The sequence below is a fragment of the Neltuma alba genome, unplaced genomic scaffold (assembly GCF_004799145.2).
Source record: "Neltuma alba isolate B1F8T4 unplaced genomic scaffold, ASM479914v2 tig00013204_pilon, whole genome shotgun sequence".
Lineage (NCBI taxonomy): Eukaryota > Viridiplantae > Streptophyta > Magnoliopsida > Fabales > Fabaceae > Neltuma > Neltuma alba.
Genome location: NW_021637509.1, coordinates 172,826 through 189,147, shown reverse-complemented (window position 1 = coordinate 189,147; position 16,322 = coordinate 172,826). Strand labels below are relative to the sequence as shown.

Genomic DNA, 16,322 nt, shown 5'->3' with positions numbered 1-16,322 from the left:
TTCTCCCAAAATAATGTAAGGAAAGCAGTAACAAGTGACCATTGACAACAAGGAATTTCCATTTGAGCGGTGCCTCGCTCCCCATTGAAGAAATGTATTCCGTAAAACATATCCACTATTTGGTATATCATGTAAACTTACAATGTTCAAAATAAAAAAGCTATATCTTTCTTTTTCAGACTCTCCTCCGAATCTCTAAACCTTCTTTAATTTCATTGCCAAAGTAATAGTATGTTTACTGATTCATGCGAAAAACATCGAGTAATGTGAAGCCATATTTAAAGCAGGTTCACTGGCTGGGCACATGGCGGCTATCTGATAGGGCTTCTTGGCAGGTATTGCGTCAGAGACTTGCTATAACATTATAAATATTCCATAGTGGATGCTCAATGGGCTGTTGTTCACTTAAACTATCAAAGCCCAGTTGTGTATGCTCAATCGGCTGTTTTTGGCCTCAGGTAAATTCTGCTCTGGACGCTTCTTCTGCTTTTAAGCTATCAAGGAGCTAAATTTGTTTATTAGAGCATCTTTTTCCCTTCGGTATATATTTCTTGCATGGCCATTCTTGTTACATGTGTGCTGAACTTTCCAAGTATGCTTCTCATTTGTCTCATGACCTCCCCTTTAGAAATTGGTCACATCTTGTGACTGACAACTTTTGCCAGTCTTCAAGATTTAAGCTGCGTTCCGGTCAAAAAAAAAAAAGATTTAAGCTGCGTGATTATGCCTAATGTAAAGCCCTTAACCCACAAAACATTATAAACTCGTCGTAAAGTCACTATTATGGTAGAAAAGGAAAGATGTTACAACAAATTACCATAGTAGAAAATTTTTTTGCATAATTTTAAAAATTGACATTTAAACTCGGTTCAAATCCAAACTCCGTTGCATGCAACTAAAATCATTCATTAACATCCACTGGGCCTCCGGCCCGGGTAACAAAAGACAACAACATCAGCCCATACAATTGGTTTCCAACAATTTATATCAAAGTTTCACAAAACACTAGAAATGGCCTCCGGGCAACCAAAAATAAAGAGATAACATTTCCTCCAGTTTACAATAAGACCAGACAATCAAAATATTTCAAAAGGGGCCCTAAATGTGGCAATATACAACTAGCCATACATATACAAGGGCCAGAGGCCTAAAGCTAACCAAGCTCAAACCTCTGCGTCTCTTCTCGAAAGCACACGCCTAGAACCTTCACCTAAAAACATGTAAACCACGGGGTGAGATAAACGTCCCAGTAACCAACCTTTTCAATTCAAGGTACTACTAAACAGGTACTCGTGAGGTGTCAAGTAGGGTAGTTTACAAATAATATGATAAATGATAGCCACAACAAGTCATGCAAGTGCAATGATGCAATCCCATCAACCATATCCCTCACTTTGGGAGATTTTCAAGAGCCGAACTCGGCCTATCCCTCACTATGGAGGACGTAAAGAGCCAACCATCATGCATTAATGGAGGCCTTACCACGTGGTAATAACAATCGAAACTCTCACCAATTCCTAATTCATGCATCATGCTCAAACCGTAATCAAAGAGTAAAGGATCATTTCACAATTAACTTCTTCCAGTGGCCTATCTTTCACAAGTTCCAGATTCAATCAATATCAATTTAAACCTCACAAGACGGTTTTTCCTTTTCAATATACAACATACACTTTGAACACAGTTCTTACTCGGAGTACAAAACATAAAACCACTTACAATACCACAAAAGCATGTACAAAGGATTGGAAAGTGGTTATCTCTCGCCTGAGTAAGGAATAACAAACCAACAATACGGCCCCGTGCACCAATAAGGCTCACAACCAGTCTACACAAGCACACAACTATCATGTATTAGCTTTCAACTAATAATGTGGCCAAAACAACACTTAGGGACACAAAATTTCTAGCTCCAACCACAACTCTACCCAACTAAAAAGGGTATAACCATCAAGGCAACATTCCAAGGTCATAAAAATCCATTAAAACCTTAATTCCTTTCCAAACATCAATTAAAACTCATAACCTCAAGGACCTACTATAGGAATTCAACACCCAAACATCCCATTTGAACAATTGAAGTCTTAACAACATTCTAAACCGATTAAACATCCAATTTAACCCTCCTTAACATAACCCAAATCACAAAACTCAAAATCAACCTCCACATTATCATCCTCAATCACAAACCTCCCATTTTCATAAACCCTAATTTCAAAAACTCAAAGTTCTTTAAATCTAAGAAAACTACACCGATTAAATACTTAGACTAGCCCAAAGCAATCAATTAAACTCAAAATAATCTATCAAAAACCTCAATTCCATCACAACCTAGAAAACTCTAGGGTTTCACCATAAATCCTCATAAATTCCAAGAAAGAAAGTAGATTAGAGGTTAAAATCACTTACTTGAGGTAATGGATCCTTAGAAATGCCCCCTCCAAGCTAAAAATTCAAAACCCTAGCAGAGCCTCTCTCTTTTCCTTTAGATTTTCTAATTTTCGCACATCTGACCCCTCCTGCGACTATATAGATTCGACCCCCTTCGCCGCGGCGAACTAATCCTGAAAGGGATTACTCACCTGAAAACCTGACTTCGCCGCGGCGAAAGCTTCCTGAGAGGAAACTCTCGCTCGCCCAAAAAACTTTCGCCGCGGCAAGACCTCCCCGAGAGGGAAACCTCGCTCACCTGAACAACTTCGTTGCGGCGTCCCTCTGATTTCACCGCGGCCAAACCTTCCTGAAAAGACATCCCCCTGGAACTCCCGGCTCTTCGCGGCGAACAAACCCTGAGAGGGATTGTTCACCTATTCCTTCAACATATCTCAATCCCAAGCCAAACACCAAGATCAAGGTTTAATCACTAATCTATCCTCAAAATCAACCAAAAAGAGGCTATTAAAACTCGATAAAACTCAGGACGTTACACCTAATACAACTCCACCAATGTGTAACTGGTTCCAAGCTTGGATAAAGGAGGAGGATTATATTAGGCTCTCAACAACCAGCGTAAAACTATCGAATTTACATGAACAAGGATCAACGAAGATTATGCCTATTGCCTGTCCAACATGACTAACTAAAAATGATCACTGGTTTAAAGGTGACATTTTGTAGAAAACCTCTAGAAAATCCTTTCTTATTTCTATCGATTTGATGAGAGTTATAAGGGGCATTATTCCTTTTGGGTTCACTTCTGATTGTGTGACTTCAAGGCATTTTGTTGTCTTTATAACATATGAATCATTTCCTGATTCTTGAATGTCCTGCGGAGATGTTTCACTGCTTTTCGAGTAGACATAAATATTTCCATGAAAATTTTCATGGTCTGTTCTTCCTTCATATTCATAAAATCAAGTAATTTCTTATTATTATCCCGGTCACATCAACTGATAGTTGCATGATTATTGCAGTTCTGTGGAAGTAATAGTGAGGATCAGAGTTCTGATAGACTGTACCATACTTCCAGGAATGTACACCACATAACTAGCATTCAGAGTTGGGAAACAAATCTACTACGAGCCAACCAGGAGGGACAGATTGTAAGTTTATAGTACAATGATTAGCTACGTGGGCCAAGAAACAAAATATTAATATGGAATGACAAAGGAATCTTGTCAGGGATTAATGCATCACGAGCTTCATTTCATTTGGTTGCTACTCGAGAAATTTAGCAGTTTTGTATGTAGTTTCTACTTTCAGAGACATACCAGTATTTTAAAAGTAAGCCAAAAAAAATCTACTCAGGCATCCAACGTTCCCACAGAAGTGCATTATACCGTTGTTGCTAGCTTTTTCTGAGTTAGTCACTTGTTTTTTTTTTTTTTAATTGGTGAACAGTTAGTCACTTGTTTTAGTTATAACTTAATAGCTACAACAGTGTCGTTATCTATCTCTGACAAGATTTTTTTTCTTTGGGTCCTGGGCATCTATTCTATAGGTTGTGGCAAACTTTACAGCATCTTGGTCTAATCCCTGTAAAGATATTGCACCTACCTATGCTGAGCTGGCCGATAAGTATTCGAGCCTTTTGTTTCTGACAGTAGATGCTGATGGGCTTGCTGTAAGTATAGATTTTTTTTTATATTGAAAAAGTATAGATTTTTTGATGCAGCATACTGTGACTAAAACAGTGAGAATAGGAAACCATATTACTTTCCCTGATTTAGGGTGTGTTTAGATGAAACCAAACCGTGATTTGAAAAAGTGATTCTGGAGAATAGATTCTGGGAAGAATAGATTCTGGAAAGAATAGATTTTATGAAAAAGTAATTTTGAGAAGTGAGAGTGTTTGGATAGTTGTTATCAGAAGCACTTTTTATATATACAAATTACTAAAAAAAAGACATAAGTTAATATGATAATTACAGAAAAAATAAATTTTATGATATATTTTAATTTAAAGGAATAAGATTGTTAATAATATATTTTTTATTAACGTAATTAATAATACATAAGATAATATAATTAATAAATAATTAATATGTATATATATTTATAAAATATAAGATTAAATGTGTTTATAAAAAAATATGTTTATAAAAAAAAAACAAGATACATATCCTATAGGCTCTCACACTCTCCCTTTTTTTTCCAAAAGCAAATTTTTTTTGCTTTTTCCAAAACCATGGTTTTGGTTTTTGGGTGGGTGTTTGGGTGATTTATTCCCCAAACCATGATTTGGGGTGTCACTCAAACACAGCCTAGTCACATGCCGTTTACCTTATCAATTGCAACCGAATTTTTCCCTCTAGACACTACCGCAAATGAAGCTGTTATCTGCTGCACAGCTTACGTTTGAATATGGTCGAAGCTAATTCCTTATTGGAAAACGTGTGTTGGGTAAATGTAGGAGTTGAGTAGTTCATGGGATATCAAAGCACTTCCAACATTCTATTTTCTGAAAGATGGACGACAAGTAGAGAAGCTTGTTGGGGCCAACAAGTCAGAGCTACATAAGAAGACAGCCACGATGGCTATGTTATCTAAGGCTCCTCATTGAGTCCCACCAACGTATCTTCCACTGGCTGCATCGGCATTATTGCTACAAATATGTATAAATCAGTTCTATTGGAGAGCGAGTAATACACTGGAGGAATTATTGCTTTTTCAATGCCAAAAGAGTCATTCATCTATTTGATTTTCACTTTTAATTAGGGCCACGAGTACCATTTATACTGAACATTATCAGAGAAAAGTATAATATATGAATTTTGCACACATTGGATACTTTCTCCCTCATATCGACTACTTCTCCGGTCCTTAATATAAGACCCATTTAACTAATTTGATTAGATTAAGAAAGTTAGGTAAGGTAGTTAATTATAAAAAATGTGACATGTTTTTTCTAAAATACCATAATCATCTTTCTTAATACTCCATCTTCCTCTTTTATTTGATTATGGTTGAGAGAGTATTCATAGGAGTAATTTAGAGAAAATTGATAAATATGAGAAATGGGTCTTATATTTAAGACTAAAACCAACTCAACAATTAGATCCTATATTAAGGACCCGAGGAGTATGAAGTGATAAAGCTTGCTTGTGTTAAAGCCTGAGAATGCGCATGGATCACCTGGGTTTGATGTTATGGTTTGTGACTCGTTTTGAGCTGAGGCTGTGGGAAGTAGAAGTATATGAAGTCTGAAATAATAGACTAAGCTAATAGTTCTGGCAAAAAAAAAAAAGGCTAAGTATATAACAGTGATATGAACATGTCCCATTATCTGAAAACAAGTTTCCTTCCCTCGTTGATGTGTTTAGAGGGGTGTTTGGCAACCCTCAAAGTCATTTTTGAAAAACATTTTTTCGTAAAACGAGATAAACTCCTTCACATATTTATTTCGTAAACTGTAAAAACACTTTTGAAATTCTGATTTGATTTCCATCCAAACACTCCCTAGATCGCTGGTGCGTATTTGTCCAAGTCACTTACCTATCATATAACTTTTTAGCATTTCAATTAATTTGAGGGACCGGCAAAGGAAATAGATAAATTTGCTTTAGGGGGTGCTTGCAACGTTGGGTTTATTTTATTTTGAGTGATTTTATGTTATACAAGATAAATATATGAGAGGAATTTTTCTCATAATTTCTAAGAGAAAACCTGCTTTTGAAGGAGTAAAAAATAAAATAAAAAATTTCTAAAAAAATTTGAAAGACCAAAACTTGTTATTTAAAATTTGAAGAAACAAAATAAAAAACAAATTTAAATAACCCAAAAATTTTTTTTTGGCCAAAACCAAAAATTATATTAATCCTTAAATTATATTAACCGCCTCTCGATCGCCTGATGGTTGTTAACTCTGTTACAAGCACATGCCGTGCGTTCGATTCGGCATGCTTCTGCTTCGCTCTGAATCTGGAAAATTATATTAACCCTTATACTAATAATAAATTTATTAAAACAATTATGCCACGGTTAAAAAGTGGTGTTCCCATAACATTCTCGCCTCGGCCACTATCAGAAACTGGAGAGCAGAGACGAACTTACGGTTTGCTTGAAGATGGAATCAGCGAAGGAAAAGGGAAGGAGGGGTCCCTCAGCTTTGGCTTAGGAAGTTGCATCCAACGTCAAAAGCTGCAGCTTTCACGAGCAAGCCAAAGAGGACGAATGGCGTGGAGAAAAACGGGCTATGGTCGCTGTCCAGTTCATACACTGCACATGGTGGCCACTTCTTTATCATCGCCTCTTGTTGCTCTCCCTTCACCACCTTATCGTGCTTCGTCCTTATGTACACGCGCCTCACCTTCTCCACTTCCCCTTCATCGTCAAATCGCGCGCTGGTCAGAGCTAGAAGCGGCCCGGGCTTCAAAAGCATCGCAGCTAAGGTTGAATCCTGAAACCCAAACGGCATTTCTTTGTGTGACATTACTGAATTGATAAGTCTTTAACTGTTTAGATATATGATCTAGGTTTTCATGTTCTCGCTAAAAAATTGGGGGCACTGGCTATAGCTATTTATGGTCCTACTCGTAGAAAAAGCAGATCTAGAAATTGTGGGCTGTGGGGTATTCTACAGCTTAAAGTCCTGAGAAAGTAATAATGGTTTTAAACAGTTTAATGGAGATTTCATTTTTGCCCTAGCTGCTTTGTCTGTTTTTTTTTCCTAATTTTTGGAGTGATTTACCTCATGGGGGCTCAAATGGTATATGATTTTGCGTTGAAACTCTTTCTTCACCACAGCACTTGTCGGGGGCTTATCCTTTCCCAGTCCAAATCCTAGCTCGTACACATCCCCAAACTCAGATATGTCAGGTACCCCCTGCTTGATGCATAACGTAAACATCTCTAAGTATATCATTATATCCAGAGTTTAAGGGCCACAGAAAGTTCGCTTTCTGATGTCAAGAAATTCAAGCAATTAGGGGTTCACTTGCAATTATTTGCTTCTGTTCAATTCTTGGCGCTACGTTAGACTCAGACACAATAGAAATTGCTATTATCAGTGGATGATAAAGTAGACCTGTGGGTGTTTTGCTTTCCAGTATATCAAAAAAAAAAAAAGTAGACCTGTGGGACAGGGTTGTCGGATATAATTCCTGTTCAGGTTAAGAAAAGGAAGAAAACACGACATTTAGCAATTTCTTGTTTGTTGGAAACAGGATAACGTGGCTATAAAAATGCTTATAAAGTTGTGATGATTATTATCACAATTTGTGTTATGGGTTTTAGATGGCAAGAAATTACTTGATATAGATAAGCACAGTTCGAAATGAAAAACTTCATTAGATTCGAGAAGGTAATGATTGTGAATGAGTTAGGGCATCATGGGTGGGGGAATTTTGCAAAGGATTTTCTCTGTTTAGGTTAGAGTAGACTCCTCGTCATCATTTTTCAGAATCAACCGCACGAAGGAGATAAGCACGCTGGGTCACAATGCATGAGATGAAATAAAGAAGATGACTTTTAAAGCCATTGTTATTGACTCTGATAAAATTAACAATAGCAGTTTGATGGCAGAGGAGAAAACATTGAAAACGAAAAAATGGAGGGCAGGCTAAGCAGGCATCGTAAGTGGTCTACCTTGTGAAGTCTAACAATGGCACAGAACGTTAAACCGTCTCCTAGATAAGGGCAAGAAGAAAGGGAGGAAAGAAGGGGGAAAGGAGGGAGAAAAGACAGAAGCCCCCCATTTTAAAACAGTGGCTACATTGTTTGTTTATGGGGGTATTATTCGTTTGAAAAGAAAAAAATATGACAGAGTAAGTGAGTGCTTTGCATAATAGTACTGTTGAGCCTCAGACTTGCCCAAGAATTCAATAATTTTCAAGACAGTTGGAAGCCAATTACTTCAACATACTACCATCAATATCATCCTTGCTGGAAACCTTCAAGATTCATATGTCAGGCAACAACGAAATCCCAGCATATGAATCACTGGCTCGTCCCAATTTTTCTTATCTGACTCCCAAATCTGAAGTCATTAAGACTATAAAACCTGCCTACTTACAAATTTCTTAAATTCTAATTCTATTTTGTTGGAGCCTTTCTGACTCAACTGTTTCCCTGCAATTTTAAGATCACACCTGAGGACTTTTCTACTCACATCTTGATATTCACATCCTCAGGTGGGCATATAATTATTGTTGTTAAGGTGAACTAATTAAGAAGAATGAGACATTAAATGTTTAAAACGATAAAAGTATAAGGAGTTGAATGAAAAGGAGTTACATCTTTCATATCCTCTTCTGTCTGGTATCCCAGCTTGAGCATAGTTGCGGCTAAATACACTGCTAATCGGATCTTCTTTGAAAACTTGTGACAGGCCTGAGTAATACTCAACCCTCCTGCGCTATGTGCTACCAATATCACCTATTTGATATCATCAGCAGTTTAATTGGAATCTGTGAAGAAAGAGACTGACAGATGGGGAAGAAGAGACAGGAGCAAGTGGTGAGCACAACCTGTTCGTTCTCAGGCAAAGCAGACATGAAATCCATGAGAGGTTGATTGTAATCGTCGAAGGAAATAATAGAATCGGCATCAGATCGATCAATTCCAGCGCTTTTGAGGTCTATGCATGAGACCTTGTAGCCAGAATTCTCCATAAGGCACCGAATTTTGTACCAGCACCAACTTCCTCCTCCTATGCCATGTACCAGAACAAAGTGCTGCCTCAAGGGAACCGTTCTTGATTCTGCCATGTCGACCCCTTCCTCTCTCACAGTCGCAGGCATGGCCTTCTCTGCGCTCGCAGCATTGTATGTGCTTACCTCTCACTCAGTTATTTTGCTTTGGGCCCTGTTGGTGAGGATACATGCGAGGCATATATGGGATTGGGATCTTGTGAATAGTCTCGTAGGGTCGAAACGCATGCTTTTTGATCATTTAAGGGGACTATTGAGGCGTTTCAGTCAACGTATGCCTTCGTTGGATTGATGGGGTCATTTTGCATCATGAGAACTTCGGGAATGTGAGTTAAAACTTGATAATTGTTGAGAAATTTGGGTGAGGTTCATCAAAACCGTAATTTTATGGTCAATATCAGTATATGAGTATCAATATATATTATATAAAACAAAGCTTTATAAGATGAAGGTTTGCTTTCACTGAAGCGAAGGTCGTCTGCGTGTTTGATTGCTGTTAAATCTGTGGTCATGGTCACTAAACTATTTTTGGATGGTTTTTATGGCAGGAAGCGTCTGGAATGTAATAAATTAGACCAACTGCAAATATTGAATGATTGTAATAATTCATAAATAAGATTAAGTGTACAGTGTACAGGAACTGTGATTCGCTTGAACCTGAAAGGGACAACAAATGGAGTCCCAATGCACTGAATTCACGGCGTCTCCTTGTTACTATTTACTACTCAAACTGGAATTATCGCAATATCGTCCCTTTCTAGCGAGATATTAAGTGGGTACCGTGTCCTGCATGGGTTGCATTTTATACCCGTTTTGCTTCAATAAATGTTTATTATAAATTTTATACTTCATTAGGCATGTTTTCTTGAGTAACACTTCGATTTCTCAAATTTTTTTTATCATGTATGAGAAGACACATCTTTTTAAAAATAAAATTTATATTGGAGTATACTATTCTCAGGTAAAAATATGCATAGGAAAAAAGGTAAATAATTAGTTATAATGAAAATAGAATGAAGAGGAGGACGTCCCAACACAGGACTTTGCACGGTCTATCCTACATGTGTCCGCCATCTTCTCTCTAAGAGACGCAACTAACCAAGACAAAAAATGTAACACGTTTGAAAGAAAAAAAAAACTTTTAAACATCACACTAGACACCAGTTAAGCCATGCCAACAAGAGTACGAGTTTATTTAGAATAGCTTATAAGTAGTTTTTTAATCATGATTTATAAAATATGAAACAAGTATGTGAGATGTGTTTTGTCTTAGTTTACATAAAATGTCTTTGTGAATGATTTTCACTGGTATCTCAAACAGGCCTTATAGGATTTCAAAGTCAATTCACAATTATTAAGGGTCAATTCACAATTATTAAGGCAGGAAAGAGGACAAAACACTGCTTTGAAAGTCTATCATGATTGAGTAAGAATCAACCCATAAATGCAGCGTTCATGAGGCCTTGTCGTGGTTAGAAAGAGCCTCTCATGGTATAAAAGAATCAACATAATTAGCGTCAAAAATCTTATAGCTTAGTAACATGAATACTTTTCTATACATGGGAGGTTATGTATTCTGGGTCGCTGACCAAAAGTAGCTTAAAATGAGTTTAAATTTTAAAATAAGTTAGGTTGCAAATGAGACCTGTTTGGTAGAGTTTAAAACTAATTGAGCTTATGTTAAAAACACCTATCTGAACGTCCAATTGCCATAAGCTGCAAAAAAGAGCTTATGACTTAAATTAGAAGAGCTTTTGGCCAAAAAAAAAAATTCAGAAGAGTTGTTCTGCAATGTTAGGTCCTTTTTTCCTTTTCCATTTGCCTGTGCCTCTCACAAGCATAATTTTCGTTTCTTTTTCACCCAGAATTTTATTTCTTCATATTAATTTATTTAAATTTTATTGTATTGTCTGAAATCAATTTTTCATCATGTTTTATTATTTATTAAAACTCATATCTATTTTGGTAATTTTTCAGCCAAACTTACTTTTACTCAATTATAATCTAAACAAGCTTTTACCAATTTCACTTGTGTAAACTAGCTTTTCTGAACTCCAATCCAAACACAATTCAGCTTATCCAATTTAACTTTTACCAACTTTACTTTTCTATAAGCTACTTTTTCTATAAACTGCTTTTCCAATCGCTGATCCAAACAAGCACTCTATCTCCTTGTAATCTCATACCACTGTGTCTATCTCTTCAATTCAAAAAATATATTCAACCAAACACTTTCAGAGAGTGAAAACATAAAGTTTACCGTCCACAATAGTGTATAAACTGACAATAACCGTGTTTAAACATATTGATTCAAATATCCATAATCAATCCATAACCTAACGAGGTTTGCACAATGATACTCAACAACATAGTCCAAATCCGAAATTCCATTAAGATTCATGGTTTACAACAACAAAATTTCAAGAGTATGCAGCATCCGCAGGGACGAAAACGCACCCCCCCCCCCCCTTTCTTTCTTTCTGCCTTCTGGCATATCTAGAGGGTTTATTACCCTTTGCCGTTCTTAGAAAGCAATGAACTCGTAATTATAATTCAAGTATCGCCTGACATTGACTACTACCTCAAAACGATGGCCCCAAAAGAAAGCGGCTCAAATACCAGAGTCATTTTTTTAATCTCCATATGAAAGTATCTCTCGCACGCAAACTTCTCTGGGAATAATGGCCATGATGATGAGCTATAAAATTGAGTAGCTATATATTTAATGCTAATAATTTCCTCGTAATTTTTTTTTAAAATTTTTTTCAATCGTTGTGGGAAAAAATAATGGGAAAAGGACAAAAGAGGGTCCGGGAGGAGAATTAAAAAAAAAACTAATGATTTCATACAATTTTCATTTATATTAATAAATGTTTCAATCAAACAACCAAGTGTATTATTCTTTAATATCATAAGTACATTTTTTCCAGGAAAAAAATAGGAACGAGAATTGACTCAAAAATAATAAAATTATCTGTATAAAAATAAATAAATTTATTTATTATATTTAAATTAAAAACCATGACATATAAACATGATAGATAAAAATATTGAGATTCAAATGAATTTCAGAAATTAATATCAGATTTTAAAAGTCCTTTTTCTTGTATTAAAAAATTTAGCAGCAGGCCAAGTGGGCCCCACAACGACAAAGTTGATGCGACATTTTTAAATTTTAAATGTTTAGGCGTTGTGAAGGTTTCTAAAATTTAAGCTCCGCTTTTCAAAATTCATTCATTTCGCGGGCATGGAACATCTGGGCCCAAGGCGTTATATGTTGCGTTCCCGAAACACCCCTATGCAGTCCTCTAATCATTGTCAAGATTTCTACGCGTCCAGATTCTTTGTTCCTTTCTAAGGGTTTATTTTGAACAATTTATAAATAATTTTTTAATAAAAATTTACGGAATACGAGGTAAATATATGAGAGAAATTTTATTTCGATTTACATAAAATGTGTTTATAAAGAATTTCTATCGCTTTGTCAAACGGGGCCATTGAAAATGTACATTCAAGTGATTAATCATCATTAATAAATTACTAAACCAATTAATTAACTTAAATATTTCATTTTTATTATAATGATATTAATCAAGTATCAAATGTTTATTCAAATAGAGTGGGAAGATCTTGCTTTTTTTAAAAAAGAAGAGAGGAAAATCCTAGAGCGGGAAGAGAAAGTGACGAGGGTATATTGGGAAAAAAGGAGCTTACATGACAGCCCAAATTGAGGATTTCTTACACAGTTGTCCTCAACCCATACCTTTCCCGTTGGCTTTGTTTCAAGGCAAACCCACATGCTCTGCTCTTGTTCACTTTCCCGTTTCAGCTTTTTTGGTGATCCATAGAAATCAGAAAAAAGTCTCTATCTCTTTTTTCTTCAACTTATCACAGGTCAGTGAACTCCCTCAATTCACAATTATCTCCATTATAATCTTAGTTTTACCTCGTTTAAATTAAATTCTTCACTTTCGCTTTCGTTGTTGGTCACTGTGAGATTTTGTATAAGCGGTTCACCCTAATTCCGACGGTTTTTCCTCTTATACGATTAGTCGGTTGCGTGCCGTTCTGTAATTTACTGGATCTGCTTTACGTCTTCATTCTGTTGAAGATGATGCGCCCCTGCGACCAGTTTGGCCGGGCAAGGCTTAAAATTAGAACTAAACAGAGAAAGAGGCGAAGATCGGTGGAGAGGCATATATTAATAGAAGAAATAATATAACTTAGAATCTTGGATTTGATTCAGTGCTTTGAAGGGACTAATTTCCGCTCACGAACTGCAAAAGAATATTTGCTTTTTGGTCCAATGTTAATATCTGCGATTTGAAATTCGAGCGACAACTGGATACTTGGTTTCAGTTTAGTGATAATTATGATATTATTTTACTTAGCTCCTTCGCTTTTCATTTTGTTTTTAACTTTTTAGGGGCGAGGGTGAATGAGATAATTAGTCAACCGGTGATTTTTGTGGCGTTGCATTATCATTTCATTCCATTCGTTCTTGTTAACTCTAATGACTTGGTCCTTACTGATTCTTGTGATTGTCCGGATGTAAAATTATAACTAAATCAGAGTTAAAGCAAAATTATACTGCCTTTATAGTTCTCTAGAGCATGACAATATCTTACCTTTTTGACTCTTTCGAATCTCATCTCCCGATGATTGTAATGGCCAAAATTACACTTTGAAGGCAGTTTACATTCCTTTAGGGCAATTTTCTTGTCTAAGCTGTTAATCTCTGAATTTTAGATGGAGGGCTTCAACAATTCTGCGTCAGGCAACGAAGGAACTGCGTTAATGACTCCATATTACACTCCATACCAGACGAAGGGGCTGAGCAAGTCTGATCTTCCCACTGTCGATATGGACCTGTTTCCTGGCTCGGCTGGTCATAGCTCTGGGGTTTCTTCAAAGCAGACCTCTGGATCACCTTTCTCCTCGTCCTCAGAATCAGAATCTGAAAATTCTAATTCATCCATAAATCGTTACCATGGCTTGCCAATGAATACTGATGGCAATGGACTCCACCACCGGGAGATCAAGCTGAATGAAGGATTTCTTGGTCCAGAGTCTCAAAAGCAGATGGCTGGGGAGGATCATACGGATAATACATTGTGGGAAAGTGATTATACAAGTTATGAGGAATTGCTCAGCAAACTCATTAAAACTGAGGAAGAGCTGAGAGATGCAAGATTAAAACTTCGGCTCTCAGAGGAGGAGGTTATCAATTCAAAGAGTCAGATTGTGAATTGTGAGGATCAGCTCCATCATGTGCTAAAGGAATTAAAAATGAGGGAGGGCGATCTTGAATGTGAAAAAGAAAAGGTCCTGAAGTTGCAAAATCAAACATCTGATATGGAAACTCGCGTTCAAGATTGTTGCTGCAAAATTGCAGAGCTGACGGAAGAATTAGCGGTAGCTAGAGAACATCTTAGAGTATCGAAATATGAGATTGCAGAATTAAAAAATAAATGTGATAGTGGTCATGAATTGCAATGTCAGCTTGAACGGGCACAAGAAAATGTCGCCACATTAGAAGCGGAGCTTGATTCAGGGAGAAAGCAGATTCGAGAGCTGGAAGAAGAAATTACATGGTACAAAGGTAATGAGAGCAAACGTGAGCATGAGGTGCTAAATTTGAAGGCTGAAATGCTTGATGCCCAGACCAGGTATTCTTTGGAGAAAGAGCTTTTGAAGTCTGACGTTTTAAGTTTGTCAGAAGCAAGAACACAGCTGGACTCTGCACTCAAGGAATGGGAGTTAAGAAGCCACTTGTTAGAAAATAAATTTAGGCAGTGTGAGGCTGAAAAGTTGAAACTAGAAGAGCAAAATGCAGCCCAAGAAATGGTTCTACGAGGTGAAATCAGTTTTTTGAAGGAAGAACTTGGTGAAAGAAGGCATGATATTGACGCCTTGAACAAGGAAATCGACGGCCATAAGCATAAGTATGACATGGTGGTGGCTGAAAATGACGGAGCCAGTGCAAAGATTCATAAACTCATAGCAGACGCAAGAACCCGAGACAATCTGATTGAGAATATGGAGAAAGACCTTTGCCTGTTTCATGCCCACCATGAAGAGCTCAAATCAATATCTGAAGCTAGACTTAATCAAGTAAATGAGTTGAAATTGAAACTGAAAGAGCTAGAGATAATGGTGGCTAGACAGAAAGCCGTAATGTCGGAGAGAGCTGAGGAGAAGAGGGAGGCCATACGGCAACTCTGCTATGCACTTGATCACTTTAAGAGTGGATACCAGGAACTCCGTCGAGCATTTACTGAGCAAAGGCGTCATGCTGTTGCAACTTCCTAAGTTACATTCAGTTTGAGTATCATCACTCCTATCTCGCAGATGCTAAAGCTTTGCTTATCATCAATATTTGCATTCATTTTTCTTGCATCTGTGAGCATATCAACATTATATGATGTTGACTAGCTTATCACCAAGCATCAAACAGTTAGATTGATAATTGACGTTGTGCAACACAACACTTGTTTTATTTTTGGGTAGCGGGGATTATAATTAATGCTTGATAATCTATTTCTCTTTAGATATTTGAACTGAGCCATTATGTGCCATCCATTTGAACTCTGCTTACTAGTCAAGTCAACTTCACTTGTGGCTGTGGGAGTGGGAATCTTATGGTTAACGTAGAAGACATGGTTGATCATCGAGCTTGACATATAGTAGTCTTTTAGTCAGGTCAAGCAGTCTGATAAATATTAGATGACGTCGTAACCCCTGCATTAATCTGCAACTCAACTACTCAACCTTAGAAAAAGACAGGTTTTAATAAGACAATCATCCTTTTAGGTTTTTTAACCATTTGAGGGTCACTTAATTCACTTGCGCATAGCTCAAAGCCTCAAAGTAGAAGACAGCTTTCAGGTGAAAATGTGAAATCAATAATACGCATGCTGCATTCCTGATAAACGTTTATTTGAAAATTAAAACAGCTGACTTCAACAAATTAAGCCATATCAACTACGATGATTGCTGCAAATATTAAAGCCATCCAGTTATTACACTTGGAAAAAATTAAAGATAAAAATGCCACGAAATAGAAAGTTATACATTTATATGTTGTTTTTTTATAATAGCTTGGTGCCACCAATTTTCATGTTGTTACTTGGGAGATACTTTGAATAAAAATTTTTTTATACATGTATTTTATTAAATTCAAATTCTTTTCCATTCTAAAGCAATGTGATAATATGTTGTATCGCCGGCATG

At 36.7% G+C, this 16,322-nt stretch overlaps 3 protein-coding genes across 3 annotated transcripts; 2 read left to right on the top strand and 1 right to left on the bottom strand.

Moving 5' to 3' along the window:
- Positions 1 to 245: 245 nt before the first annotated feature.
- Positions 246 to 5,002, top strand: LOC114735346 (thioredoxin H4-1-like). Its single transcript, XM_028923037.1, has 4 exons — positions 246 to 335; positions 3,414 to 3,542; positions 3,941 to 4,063; positions 4,853 to 5,002. The coding sequence occupies exons 1-4, from the start codon at positions 246 to 248 to the stop codon at positions 5,000 to 5,002; spliced, it is 492 nt and encodes a 163-aa protein (XP_028778870.1).
- Positions 5,003 to 6,361: 1,359 nt separating this feature from the next.
- LOC114735349 (methylesterase 17) lies at positions 6,362 to 9,189 on the bottom strand. Its single transcript, XM_028923038.1, has 4 exons — positions 8,907 to 9,189; positions 8,674 to 8,814; positions 7,130 to 7,264; positions 6,362 to 6,838 (listed from the first exon to the last, which is right to left on the bottom strand). The coding sequence occupies exons 1-4, from the start codon at positions 9,177 to 9,179 to the stop codon at positions 6,542 to 6,544; spliced, it is 846 nt and encodes a 281-aa protein (XP_028778871.1). The 5' UTR covers positions 9,180 to 9,189; the 3' UTR covers positions 6,362 to 6,541.
- A 3,694-nt stretch (positions 9,190 to 12,883) lies between these two features.
- Positions 12,884 to 15,742, top strand: LOC114735358 (protein NETWORKED 4A-like). The gene is made up of 2 exons (XM_028923049.1): positions 12,884 to 12,983; positions 13,839 to 15,742. The coding sequence occupies exon 2, from the start codon at positions 13,839 to 13,841 to the stop codon at positions 15,399 to 15,401; it is 1,563 nt and encodes a 520-aa protein (XP_028778882.1). The 5' UTR covers positions 12,884 to 12,983; the 3' UTR covers positions 15,402 to 15,742.
- The last annotated feature ends 580 nt before the right edge of the window (positions 15,743 to 16,322 follow it).